Source organism: Raphanus sativus, chromosome 5 (assembly GCF_000801105.2).
Source record: "Raphanus sativus cultivar WK10039 chromosome 5, ASM80110v3, whole genome shotgun sequence".
NCBI lineage: Eukaryota > Viridiplantae > Streptophyta > Magnoliopsida > Brassicales > Brassicaceae > Raphanus > Raphanus sativus.
The window spans coordinates 23,011,644-23,024,903 of NC_079515.1; the positions used below are offsets into that span (position 1 = coordinate 23,011,644).

General features: G+C 34.5%; 2 protein-coding genes and 1 long non-coding RNA gene across 3 annotated transcripts; 2 read left to right on the top strand and 1 right to left on the bottom strand.

The window, feature by feature from the left end:
• Positions 1–1,933: 1,933 nt before the first annotated feature.
• Positions 1,934–3,519, bottom strand: LOC108861979 (uncharacterized). The gene is made up of 4 exons (XR_001950951.2): positions 3,017–3,519; positions 2,823–2,900; positions 2,613–2,735; positions 1,934–2,527 (listed from the first exon to the last, which is right to left on the bottom strand). It is a non-coding gene; the product is annotated as an uncharacterized LOC108861979 (long non-coding RNA).
• Positions 3,520–4,755: 1,236 nt separating this feature from the next.
• LOC108861980 (uncharacterized) lies at positions 4,756–5,651 on the top strand. Its single transcript, XM_018635984.2, has one exon. The coding sequence runs from the start codon at positions 4,852–4,854 to the stop codon at positions 5,431–5,433; it is 582 nt and encodes a 193-aa protein (XP_018491486.1). The 5' UTR covers positions 4,756–4,851; the 3' UTR covers positions 5,434–5,651.
• A 445-nt stretch (positions 5,652–6,096) lies between these two features.
• Positions 6,097–10,538, top strand: LOC108861981 (biotin carboxylase, chloroplastic). Its single transcript, XM_056986337.1, has 16 exons — positions 6,097–6,255; positions 6,709–7,043; positions 7,127–7,268; positions 7,344–7,442; positions 7,542–7,598; positions 7,799–7,870; positions 7,957–8,046; positions 8,147–8,206; positions 8,440–8,625; positions 8,734–8,826; positions 8,911–8,992; positions 9,079–9,185; positions 9,439–9,514; positions 9,598–9,644; positions 9,736–9,798; positions 10,198–10,538. Exons 1-16 carry the CDS (start codon positions 6,208–6,210, stop codon positions 10,243–10,245), a joined length of 1,605 nt encoding a protein of 534 aa, XP_056842317.1. The 5' UTR covers positions 6,097–6,207; the 3' UTR covers positions 10,246–10,538.
• The last annotated feature ends 2,722 nt before the right edge of the window (positions 10,539–13,260 follow it).

The following is a 13,260-nucleotide window of genomic DNA, read 5'->3' on the forward strand; positions in this document are numbered from 1 at the left end:
TATAAGGAAACTAGTGGTATTCCGGCGCTACGCGCCGGGTTCGTATGTTTTATTTTTACATTAATTTACAATTCATTTTGTGTTCTTAGTAAAGAAAATATGTTCAAAAATATGAAATTGAAAAATGATATTTTTCTGATCCATTTGATAAGGGTTCAACGACAGTAGTATAATACTTTGCTTTGAAGTTGCTTAGTTCAAAGTGTAGTAATATAAGTGATTAATCGATTGAATAAAAGTAGAACAAAAAGCTGATAGTTGTAAAAAAGGTTAATTTATTTGGAATTTAAACATAAATTAAAGTTGATGTTTTATTTAGACGTATGTTATAAAGTTTTGTATATATATTTCTTCTTATTTGATTTTGGTAAGAAACTCATTTTGGCAAAGGAGCATATTATGAAATGAGGAAAAACATTTATTTATTTTGTTTGAAAATTAAAACAAAGATCAAAAACGGTATGTAAGTGGAACTGATGAAAATTGGAATATAATAAACTTCTTTATAAATTGTAATATTGCTGAATCATAGAAGACTTTCCCTATATATAAGACAGCTTATATTTGTACGAAGCCATTGAGTAACATAGTGGAAATGGAAAATATTGACTGCAAGTAAAAGAGAATAGATAAGTTTCATTGTTTTTTTTTTTTTTGCAAACGAAGATAAGTTTCATTGTTGACTTCAAACTGTTATCTGAAAATTTACTATTGTAGTTGCTATTTGTGTCGAGGTGGTTCCCTTTTTTAAAATGAAATATGATTGCATCATGAAAATCACAGAATTTATCTTATGGTGAATAGATGTAAGGTTTTCTAGTTCACTTATAATGTTTAATAATGTTTGGTGGTAGTGTGTATATCCCAAAATTTTATGTGTTTTACATAGTGAACATATAGAAATAGTTTTGGTAGAAGACAAACAATGTATTTTTTGTTGGTAAGTTTATAGATCATTTATAAACTAATCTGAGATTGGCATAAAGTTTTGAAAACTACCTTAATTTCAAAGTCATTTATATGTCATAAAATATTTATAAAATGACAGTAGTGAACGCATCTTTGTGTGTTTCGAAAAAAAAGAAAGCATCTTTGTTTTATTCTCTCTGATTGCATTAGCCTAAATAAATATTTTATCTGTTTCAAGTCTCCTTCTCTCCCGACTTCTTCAGTGACCACACTGTATAGTGGCTATATATCATTGGTCAATTGTGCTATGTAGTGCTGCGGGATATGCCAAAGATGTTTTTTTTTTTTGATATGCCAAAGATGTTAAGCAAGTATTTTGTGCATGATATTATTGTTTATTAGATGGATTAATATTTGGAAGTAATGAATGTGTAAATAAATTTGATATTTTTCAACATGTAGCCGCGTATAGATGTTAGTGTGTTAACAGGATTTTGTAGTTTATATATATCTTGGAACGATGATCAATTTGATGTGCATATTAAGGAAAAGAGTGGAGGAGAAACATATTTGGAAATGTTTTGAAAAAGAATTCTAATTTCGTGAAATAACTTTGTTTCAATAGTCTAAAATTGATTTTTGTTTTTGGTATTTTGGTTAGAGAATTTCTTTTTGTGGGAGGTCGGGAAAAAACAATGATGACTCTTTGGTTGCTTTTTCAAATATGTGTATGTGATATTCTTAATATTTAACTTAGAAAAGAATTAATATGTTTTACCGTACGAAATTCATCTTAAAATAAGGAACTCTGCGTGGTGGTTTTATAGTGGCAGCTAAGATTGGAAACTTTCATGTGTGCAAATATTGGTTTGCGGTGGTTTGTACTTAATAATACGATGACTGTGATTTTATGATAAGAGTTGCATTTTATTTCTTGAAAGCATGTAAACTCAAACTTATGTCAGTTTTTGATATGGTTGAATCAAAGGAGGAAACTAAATTTTGATTGTGGTGATGCCGACCAAAGAAAATTGTAGCGTTTTATATTTTCAGTTTTAAAACTTAGTTTGGCTGTAAAGTGAAGTATGAGCAATAATACAATAGCTTTAGCATCTAAAATTAGTGTTTACGACTAAAAAGTGTTTCCAAGGTAGAAAATCATCAACACACAAACACTACTTCGCCGCTTCTCTCTCTCTCTCTCTCCACCTGCAACACATTTAGCTTCTTCTCTTCTCTTTCTTTTCTGTCATCACGTACATACCATCTGTTTAATCAAATTTTCAATACGACCACTTTGCAGATGTATTTTCCTTTCAGTGTCTTTGAAGCTTCTTTGGCATAAGCTCGAGCTGCTTCTGCTTCATTTGCAGCTGTTGAGGGTAGTCTCCGTTTTCTAACTGGAACTGATGATCAGTTTCACAACACTGTGAAGAGGCAGTGGATCTCTCTCGACCTGTTAACAAATATATCAGTTAAACACAACATACCTTTTTAACAGAAATGTTGAGAAATGGAATATGTAACATTTGTTTGGCAGATCTGTCCTGGTTGAATCAGACCTATCAATTCCTAACCGGTTTGCACCAGGTTTGATTCCTCCTAATTCTATGTATCTCTGCACATCCAAGAATATTCAAGAGTTTTGGAGAGAGATTTTAGGGAACTTAGATCCTTAAAATTGATTATAAAAGAGACATTACCTTTTCAGGGCAGGACATATGGCTTGCATAGTGGAACAGTTTTCATACGTGTTGCCGGTTACTTCCAAGCTTCTAAGAGCAAACCATGATGCATATGTGTAGCAAACTCCACAAACTCCGTACCTGCCAATCGTAAAGAAACACTTTCTTAGTTCTTACACATCAGTAACTTCACCTGACCATGATTTGCCTTAGATGTGCACTCTTTACGTTTTAAGGGACCGTATGTCCCATGAACCATCTGCCTATTGAGTGCTTGCTATGAACTTCACCGACTTTAAATAGTGGCTGACATGAGAGTAAGGAAACGTAATCAATAAACGGTATTGAAATTAACTCTGGTAAGAGTAAGAAGAAATAATTAAATCGCAATAAAGGACTTTTTTAAAGATTATACGGAGGACCTGAGAATCGACGAAGATCATGTCGAGACCGATCAAATCGTCACATGGCCTCCCAGAATCTGAGCAGCCGTCCAAGAAGAACCAAAGCGTAAGCCATTAAAGTGAGAAATCTCTAACCTTCAGATTACACCGTTCGACAGGAGACTTGCCAAGGGCTGAGCAGATTTTATGGTCATAGCTTTATATTCTTTGACTGAGGTTTTCAATTATGGCTGGAGTGAAGGTTTATGAAGGGATTTATATAGGTGGAGAAACAAAGGGACGTAGAACGATACCATATCTCATTAGTAAAGGAGTTAAGAACCGAATTGAATGATTTAGTAAAGGATCGACATTATTACACGGTAACGTCGAGTTGCAGAGACTGATGAATTTCCAGATGGGACGATGAAGGTGATGGAGGTGTCAACGACCAATCTAGGTTTTGAAGTTTTTGTGGGCTGTTGGTAGAACGGGCTATTGAAATTTTAAATTAAAAAGCGCATATCCCTTGCTCTCTTCACCGTTTAGTGAAAAATAGAGAGAGAGTAGCGAAATGAAAAGAGACGCGCGAGAATAAATGAAACCGCGTGAAAGACACGGATGCCCCACCAAGCCGACACGTGTCGCAAAAAGCCCCATCCTTTTTTGGTGTCGTGGATAGCTTAAGAAGGCAGATTCTTCTACTTTATTGTATTAGATTTACTAGACAGTATATTAAATGTTCTTTAATTGCAATTTGAAAGTTCGAGTTTGGTACCAGCGTGGCTAGACCGGTTTGAGAGTACCTTACCAAAGTCAGACCAGTATCAATGTGGTTTGTTTCAGTTCGATTTTAAATAAGAGAGGTCTTTAAGACCCGGTACAAACGGTCCAGCCCAATCTAATGTATATATATATATGTGTGTGTATAACGTACATCGAGTGCTCTGTTTTTATGTTTGTTTGCATCTTATAGAACGTCGAACCCTCTGGTGAAGTCTAAAGTTCCTGTGGATCAAACCTATAAATGAAAATAAATGTTTACGTATTACAGAAGTTCATTTCCTTCAACCTTGCTCAAAGATTCAAAACCCCTACAAAGTTTCAATTTAGGTGCCCTTTTAAAAAAAAATCGGAGAAAAACGCTCAACTAGTTAGTTCGAACGCGTGACTATTATGAGACTACGACTATTTATACGAGTATTTTATGAACACTCTATGATCTCCTTGCACATTCATATGATCAAATAGGATTAGGCCTTTTTTGAACCAAACCTAATTTACCAAATCGAAACCAAACATAAGCGTTTTATTTTAAAATACGGATCAGTCTATGTTGTCTTGAGTCTTCAAAGCCCCAAGAGAATTAATTGTATTGTTACCCACCCATATATCATCACATGATATGCTTTCTTCTTCTTCCTTTTGTCAGCAAATGATTTGTTGCTTTTCATTGGTTTGATTTCTTTGTTTATTAATCCACTTTATCTGTTCGGTATCGTCTAAATCTAAACCCTTTTTCTTGGAACCCAACCCATGTTTGAATAAAGTACGGCCATCATGGGAAAAAAAGTCTTTGCTTCTCCTGCAAGAAAGTCAATCACTAAGGTCAGCCAGAATACATCTGGGGTGACGTTTTGTTTATTCGTCCCAAGATAAAGAAAGTGTTTAAAGTACGTGATCTGAACAATCTATAAAACATTTAATGAGATCTGGTCAAATCACCAAACTATTTGTTTATACGAGAAAATCACATCTAGTTTTAAAGACAAGCCATCTATAGTTTTAAATACAAGCCATCTCTCTTGTCCCAATACAGTACTAAACCCTAACAACAACATCACAATATTAAAAAGAAATTCAATCTTTCAAAAATGGTGAGTCTATTCTCGTCACTGAAGAAATCGAGGAAAGGAAACAAAGAAAGCAAGAACCCTTATTCAGATCTCGGACTTGAAAAGTTCTCTGCACTTCTCTCTGAGCTCGACGAGAAGAGACAAAGCATTTATGCAACGAGGGTCGACTCAGATGGGCCGCCTCTTGTTCGGTTTGTGTTCAAAAGCTCAGGGGAGTGCGTCCCTATCATGATAAAGACAAAGAAGGTAACCAAGAAGAAGGATTCTGAAGATGATTTCAAGGTCAAGATCGATACAAAAGTGGAGGAGGTGAAAGAAATAAAGAATACAGAGTCAGTAACAGAGCAGAAACAGAGCTGCGTGTTGAACGAGAATCTGAAGAAGATTTCGAGACCGTACCGTTTCTTACCGGCCGTGACAATGATCTTGGTTTTGATCTTCTTGGTGTTCTTTGGACGAACCGTGTCTATCATGTGCACTTGTATCGTTTGGTACTTGGTTCCATTGATTAAGGAACATAGTAGAAGGAGAAGATCATCACCTAATGAAACCGAAAAGAAAAACAAGAAGTTGTTTTCACATCTGGCTGCTCACCCGTGACCAAAACTTATTTAACTTTTTTTGTGGAATGTTTTGTTCATAGTTCATTTTGCCTAAAATGTTAATAGTTTTGTTCATAGTTGTTAATAGTTTTGAAATAGAAAGATCTGTAAATTCTGATTTTTTTTTTTCATTTTCTAATGTTAATGGTATGTAATTATATATTAAACGGGTCGTGGTCCGCCATTCCTTAATTCAGTTATAATTAGTTGAATTTTTAATCTTATTGAGAATTTTAGGGCTTGTTGGTTACTTGTATTTCTGGACAACATGTACTATTTTCACTTATATTTAATTATTACCCACGTTTGGTTTCTACAGGGAAATTGACTGGACAGAATATTAAATGTTCTTTAATTGCAATTTGAAACTTGGTGGAGTGTTGCTCAAAAAAAAAAAAGAAACTTGGTGGAGTGTTGCCCAAAAAAAAAAAAAAAACTTGGTGGAGTTCGGTACTAATCGGTCAGAGGCCGGTTTGAGGGGAACTTACCAAAGTCAGACCAGTCTAAATTGGGTTGGTGTTTTGGTTCGATTAGAAATAAGAGAGGTCTTAAAACCGGGCCCAAACGAGAGAACAGAACATTAACCATCCAGCCCAAATCAAAAGTAATGATTTACTTACCAAAGCTTTTGTTGTTGTAAGAAGGTAAAATAAATTTGAGTTTTGTGTGTTTCAATTAAAATTCAGTTCAATCTCTGAACTCAAGTTCTTCACATAGTTTACATCGAAATCTTTCTCCTCTCTGAGGTAAGAAGCTTTCTCCCTTTCCAGCAATGGACGCCTCAATGATTACTAAATGCAAATCCGTAGCCTCCCTTCCCGTAAGTACACCAAAACCTCATCTTCACTCTTTCCTTTTTTGGATTTTCTGTAGATGCATTCATTGCTTCGAACTTGCGCCTTTTGTCCCGTCTGATTATTATCTTCTGAGATCTTTTGCTTATGCTAATTCGATTTAGTTTATCCATTGGTTTTGAATCTATATATACACTGTTCAGTTTCCTGAATTTTTGAACCTTTTTTTAATACTGGATTTTTTATTAATTTCGGAATGGTCACTTACCTGCAAAGTACAAACGAAAGATAAGACAAAAGACAAAAGAAACACATTTTGAAAATTTTGAACTTTAAATCTGAACTTGGTACTTCCCATTTGATTATCTCCTGAGAACATTTAAACTGGAACAATGCATTAGTAATTCATACTCTATGATGTATAGTTTTTTTGTTTGTTTTTCGCTGACTATTGCTTCGTATCATAATGTATATACAAGTCTTTGTTCCTGGGGAGGTCGGGAGGTAGCACTAGAAGTTCCCAGTGTAATGTCACGATGGGACAAACGGTTAGCTTCCCGAGGCAAAAGACCCTGACTTTGAAGGTTAGCCGGAACGTGAAGAGAAGGAGTGGTGGTGGTGCGCTTGCTGCTACTTGCAGTGGAGATAAGATTCTTGTGGCTAACCGAGGTGAAATTGCTGTCCGTGTTATCCGAACTGCTCACGAAATGGGGATTCCTTGTGTTGCTGTCTACTCAACCATAGACAAGGATGCACTCCATGTGAAGTTGGCTGACGAAGCTGTTTGTATTGGTGAAGCTCCTAGCAACCAGTCGTAAGATTCTTTTATGTAACACTTTTATTAGATTCTTCTTGGTTTAATATTTAGGAAGAGGAAACTTTGCTTTTTGTGTGTAGGTATTTGTTGATACCGAATGTTCTGTCAGCTGCGATTAGCAGAGGATGTACAATGCTCCATCCTGGATATGGGTTCCTTGCTGAGAACGCTCTTTTTGTTGAGATGTGCAGAGAACACAGGATCAATTTTATTGGACCAAATGTAAGTTTTTTTTTACAAATTTGCAGAAAATAGGAAAAGAAAATGCTTTCTAACTGGGATCATCTGCATCTGCAGCCTGATAGTATCCGTGTCATGGGTGACAAATCAACTGCCAGGGAGACAATGAAAAATGCTGGTGTCCCAACTGTTCCAGGGAGTGATGGACTATTGCAGGTATTATGCTGAACTAACAGTTCTGCATTTCAAATTGAGTCATATCAACGTGTCTCTTGGAACTTCAGTGCATTTTGATATTTATTATTATTATTACAGAGCACAGAAGAAGGAGTCAGGCTCGCCAATGAGATTGGGTACCCTGTAATGATCAAGGTAAATTATTTTTTAAAAGCTGCAATTCGGGTGTTTACACTATTTTTCATGTTACGGATCACCTTGATTCTCATTTAGGATTTGCTTCAGTAGGCATCAGCTGAAGCTTTGGTCTTTCTTTTGGGAAGCTATCTCTGTATTTTTTAGAATGTTTCACTGAGAATTGTATCTCACAACTGGTCTCTTTCTGGTTTAAAAAGGCAACAGCAGGTGGTGGTGGACGTGGAATGCGTCTTGCTAACGAACCCTCAGAGTTTGTGAAACTGTTGCAGGTATGAAAATTAAGGCAAACCATACCGTAAAAGCTATGTTAAGATTTTTAACAATATTGAATTTGGCTTAATTTGGTGTTCTGCAGCAAGCAAAGAGTGAGGCCGCCGCGGCTTTTGGAAATGATGGAGTTTATCTGGAGAAGTACGTGCAAAATCCCCGGCATATCGAGTTCCAGGTATACATTTGTCTTTTTTTCTAGACTTCTACGAAGCAGAAATATTTTTAAATCTTTAGTGTGCTATCAACTGTTCTCATCTACTGCTGTTGGATTTTAGATCCTTGCAGATAAATTTGGTAATGTTGTTCACTTTGGCGAGCGTGACTGCAGCATTCAGGTATCTTTTACAGTATTAATTTTTTGTTGCTTGGTCATCTAAGAACAAAAGAAAAACTGATCACTTAGTATTTAAATCGCTTCTCATTACTTTCTTTTAGCGTAATGAGAAGGCAACAACACTAGTGTTCTCTGTAGTAGTTAAGGCGCAAATGCTAAATAAAATAAAAATAAAAATTGAACTTATGTTACAGAACTGCTTTCTCGTCTAACTACATCTTCTCTTGACCACAGAGACGTAACCAAAAATTGCTGGAAGAAGCGCCTTCTCCTGCACTGACCCCTGAGCTGCGAAAAGCCATGGGAGATGCAGCAGTGGCAGCAGCAGCGTCCATTGGTTACATTGGTGTTGGTACGGTGGAATTTCTTTTGGATGAGAGAGGTTCCTTCTATTTCATGGAAATGAACACTAGAATCCAGGTTTGTTAAGTTATCATCACTGCAGAGTAACTATAGAATCATTCTTTTAATCTAGAAGCATTTTGAAGCTTACGAATGGCTACCCTTTTTTTGGGGGATTAATATTAGGTGGAGCACCCTGTGACGGAGATGATTTACTCGGTTGATTTGATTGAAGAACAGATTCGTGTTGCAATGGGAGAGAAACTGCGTTATACACAGGTACGACTGGTGTCTATCATTATATTCTCTTTGATAGAAAAAACTCTTCAATCTGGAACAATTTTCTTTTTTTTTTTTAAACAGGATGAGATTGTGCTTAGAGGACACTCGATTGAATGTCGTATCAATGCAGAAGACCCATTTAAAGGATTCAGACCTGGACCTGGTATGTTCCACCGCTTACATGCTACATTTACCAACTATTAGCAAATGACTTATTGATTAAAAAATGTATTTCTGTCACAATAACAGGAAGAATAACATCGTATCTGCCATCTGGAGGTCCTTTTGTTAGGATGGATAGCCATGTATATCCCGACTATGTTGTTCCCCCAAGCTATGATTCTCTTCTTGGAAAGGTATACTACACTCTGCATTTTTCTTTCTGGATTGTATATGGTTGGTTGTTTAAGAACATATTGTGGCATCACAGTAGATTAGCATCATAAATCACTAAAATGCATAGTCTTCAAAACTGGAATATGCATCTCATGTCTGCAGGGCTTTAATATATTACATTGAACTGATTTGTGCATGTGTTCTAGTACACATGTATTCATGTTCCATTGGTTTCTTTTTGATATGTATGGTGTATCTATATATTTGGTTTAGCTTATTGTATGGGCTCCAACGAGGGAAAGGGCAATCGAGCGGATGAAGCGTGCACTTAATGACACTATTATTACAGGTATTCCAAGGATTGCTGGTTCTACTTTTTCTTTTGTTGCACTTGTGATGAAATGATTTCATTTTTTTTTTTTCATTTGTCAGGGGTTCCCACCACCATTGAGTACCACAAGCTTATCCTTGAAGTTGAGGTGTGTGAAAGAACTAGTTAGCTATACTCTTAGGCAACCTTTTTAATTATGAAAGTATTTGGATTTGATGTAACTTGCGTACTTGTAACAGGATTTCAAAAACGGAAAAGTTGATACAGCTTTCATCCCCAAGCATGAAGAGGAATTAGCAGAGGTACATTCAATTCCTCTTTGATTCTGGACAAAATCTCGTCAAAACATATTTTGCTCCTCTGCTATATATGCCTTCATCTGGTGTGTTTCTAAATGTTTAAGCTTGACTTAAAAATCTTCAAATCATGTTTGTGAACTTTTAAGACGGCCTAAATCTTGGGTTTTGCTTTTCGTTTGATTTTTTTAAAGCATTGTAATGTGATACCTGGTAACTGAACATGTGAACATGGGGTGATTATTCGATAGGATTGATAGTCTAAGGTAATATAGACGTTCTTACATGAGATTGCACAAGAGAGAGCCAGTGACTTGTAATCTCTTTTTGATTTTTTCAGTTATGTTCCCTTACTCGATATTGTGGGTTCTATTCTAACTTGTGGTAAATGCTATATGTGTGCAGCCTCATGAAATTGTCCCAGTGAAAGATTTGACAAATGTAGCTGCTTAAGCTTTCATCAGCTCTTTCATGAAACACATGGAGGAGGAAATCAATTATGCCAATGCCCGCAAAGTCTTCGATCTTACTCTTCCCTGGTGTCTTCGTCTTTTTGTGATGTTATTATTATGCAACAGCACTTCATTTCAGACCTACGAGACCATTTTAAATATTTCTAGACTGCAATAGTTGAGTTTATTTTGATTTTTTTTGTTATTAGCAAAGATGAATCAAAGTCCAAATTCTCTTGTTCCTTTCTTTGCAAGTTTTATCTTGATATATCAGGTGGATCTGTCTTTGGCGTTTATGCATGTCATCGGTTTTGATGTTAGCGGTGTCTGTGTGTTTAGCGACCTCTCCTCAAGCTTGCATGGCCCTGAATTCCTGTGTTTCGTCTTGGTTTCGATCGTTTTCTACTCTGGTTTCTCTAGAGTAGATTTGTCCGGTCCGGATCGTAATCGCTCCTTGTCTTCACCCAAGAGATTTGATCGACGTCTCACCCTTCGTAAAACTTCTTTCTTGGCGCTTTCTGGTTGTTTTATACTTCCTCAGGTTGCTCTGTTAGCTACCTTCAACGTCTCTGGTTCAAGGTTATCGGATTTAAAGCTTCGTGTTGATTGATTTGCGCTATTCACTATAGGAGGATTCAATTACCATTCCTGTTTTGGTAATTTAATTGCAATGGACGCAAGAAATTTGGGTTTCTTTGCAATTCTTATGTTGGAGATCTTTTGTTTCATCGCTTTATCATTAATCCTTGTTGTTCTTCTAATCTGTTTCCCGAATATCGGGCTGTGTTTCCGGGAAAATTAGATTTTCGCCGGCCTTTGTTTCCGGAGAAATTTATGTTTCTGCCGGCCTATGATCCTTCAATGTATTGTACCTTTGTTTTATGAATCAAATACTTTCAGTGTGAAAAAAAAAAATCAAAGTCCAAATTAAATCATTATAAACACAATGCTCTTCTTGTGGTATTTACGCAAGACAGTCATCTTGCAAGTTTAGGTATGATGTTGACAGCTTAACATAAATATAGTTTGCTCATAAACAAGACATCTTCATTCATATTGACAAAAAAAAAACATCTATATTATTAAAACAGAAACATTACAACTTATTCTAGGTGGATTTTTAAGTTGAACCTCATATCTATATTTTTAAATGCATCATCCATTTAATTTTACATTAAACCTACCGTAGCATCTATATTATTAAACGCACCATAACTATATAATTTCATAATAAACCTACTTCATCTATTAGACTAAAAATAAACCTACTTCATCTATCTATTAAACGTCCTATTATACATCTATCTATTAAACATTCATTGGTACATAATTTAGTATATGATACTAAACGAGCCTGTGGTGAGGATTGTTGAAGTTGAAGTTTATGTTATCTCGCAGTGATTAAATTCCTTTTTTTCCAACCATCATATGTAGTCAGTATAGAGAACAAGATACATTGCATAGATAAGTTTTGGTCACAAAAAAGATTGAATGACTACAGAGTGTATATGCATTAAAGTCCTGACGTCGTAAACCCAAGATCATATATCGTAAACCCAAGGTAGTTAATTAGTGTATAACCCAAGGTCATATATACACAAAATCATTTTCAACCAGTCTACTAGACCAAGCGAACAAGAATACAATATACATGCTACAATTTTAATGTTTCAGCAATGTTCATCTCGGTTATTACCATGTTTAGTCATTTTTTCATTTCAAACTTACCAAACACAATATTTCGATATGTATATGTTAGTTTCTATATTTCTGTTCATAACAGAAACCTGTATTTAAACTTAGAAAAAAATATTTTATTAAAAACCCCTTCTCCAAGTTTGCGTGATTGTGCCTAATATCTCGGTCATCATTTGCCTGATTATGTATTTATCATAGATTTAGTATATCGGTTGTCAGTTCTTATATTTCTGTTAGTTATTGATATCTACATCTATGTTTCCCATATTTTACATAAGAGAAACCTCTAATTTTTACTTAGCAATAAAATATTTTATTTCAAACCCTTTCTCCAAGTTTGCGTGATCAGTTCCTATGATTGTGCCTAATATTTTGGTGAAACGTGATTTAGTATCTTATTATAGATTAGGCAATATCCAGGTATTACATTCATTTCAATAAAATCGTTTATGGCAAATCTTTTTCTGCAAGTCGTTTCAATAATGCATAATATCTCAGTGACCTTATAACATGATTTGGTATTTATTACTAATATTGGTGTTTATGAATTAAGCTGGTGTTTATGAATTAAGTTGGTCCTGATTATGTTTCTAATACAAATATAAAAACATAGTTTTATATATTACACTAGATATGAGCCCGTTGCAACGCAACGGGTTTTGTTTGACGTTTTAATCTAATAAAAACATATAATAATAAAATATTTTATTATAGTTTTATGATTGCTTTTTACATATGTTGTGTGAGATTTATTTTATAGCTTAAAGACAATTGTTACACATAAATATAAGTTAATATATGTATTTTATAATCATGGTTCATAGATGAATTGCTATAAAATTTGTACTTAGATTAGAGAAAAAACTAATTGCCAAATAAAGCCAATCGAGTCAATGACATCATCAAACACTTTCTTATGTAATAATTTAATGTTTTATTGGATAAGTTTTTAAAATTTTATTATGTTAGGATTTGTTTTAAAATGAAGACATTCTATTTTATAAATATTCTTTTTATTTTTGCAATTTTGAAATAAAAAATACTATTAAATACTCTTTTACCTTTTTGTTTAGGTTGTAGAATAAGAAAACTACTGTTATATAAAACTTTTGTAATTTGTCTTCTCTTTGAAATTTCGAAAAACATTGCTATCAAATAATTATTTCTAATTACTAATAAATAAATTTAAAATTACTTTTTAAATTCTATCTTAAAATATTATCAAATAATGTTTTACAATTCCCTTTTGGTTATGACATAAAAATATAATACAAATCTCTTTTGATTAATATTTTTAGAAAGCAAAACAACTATCAGA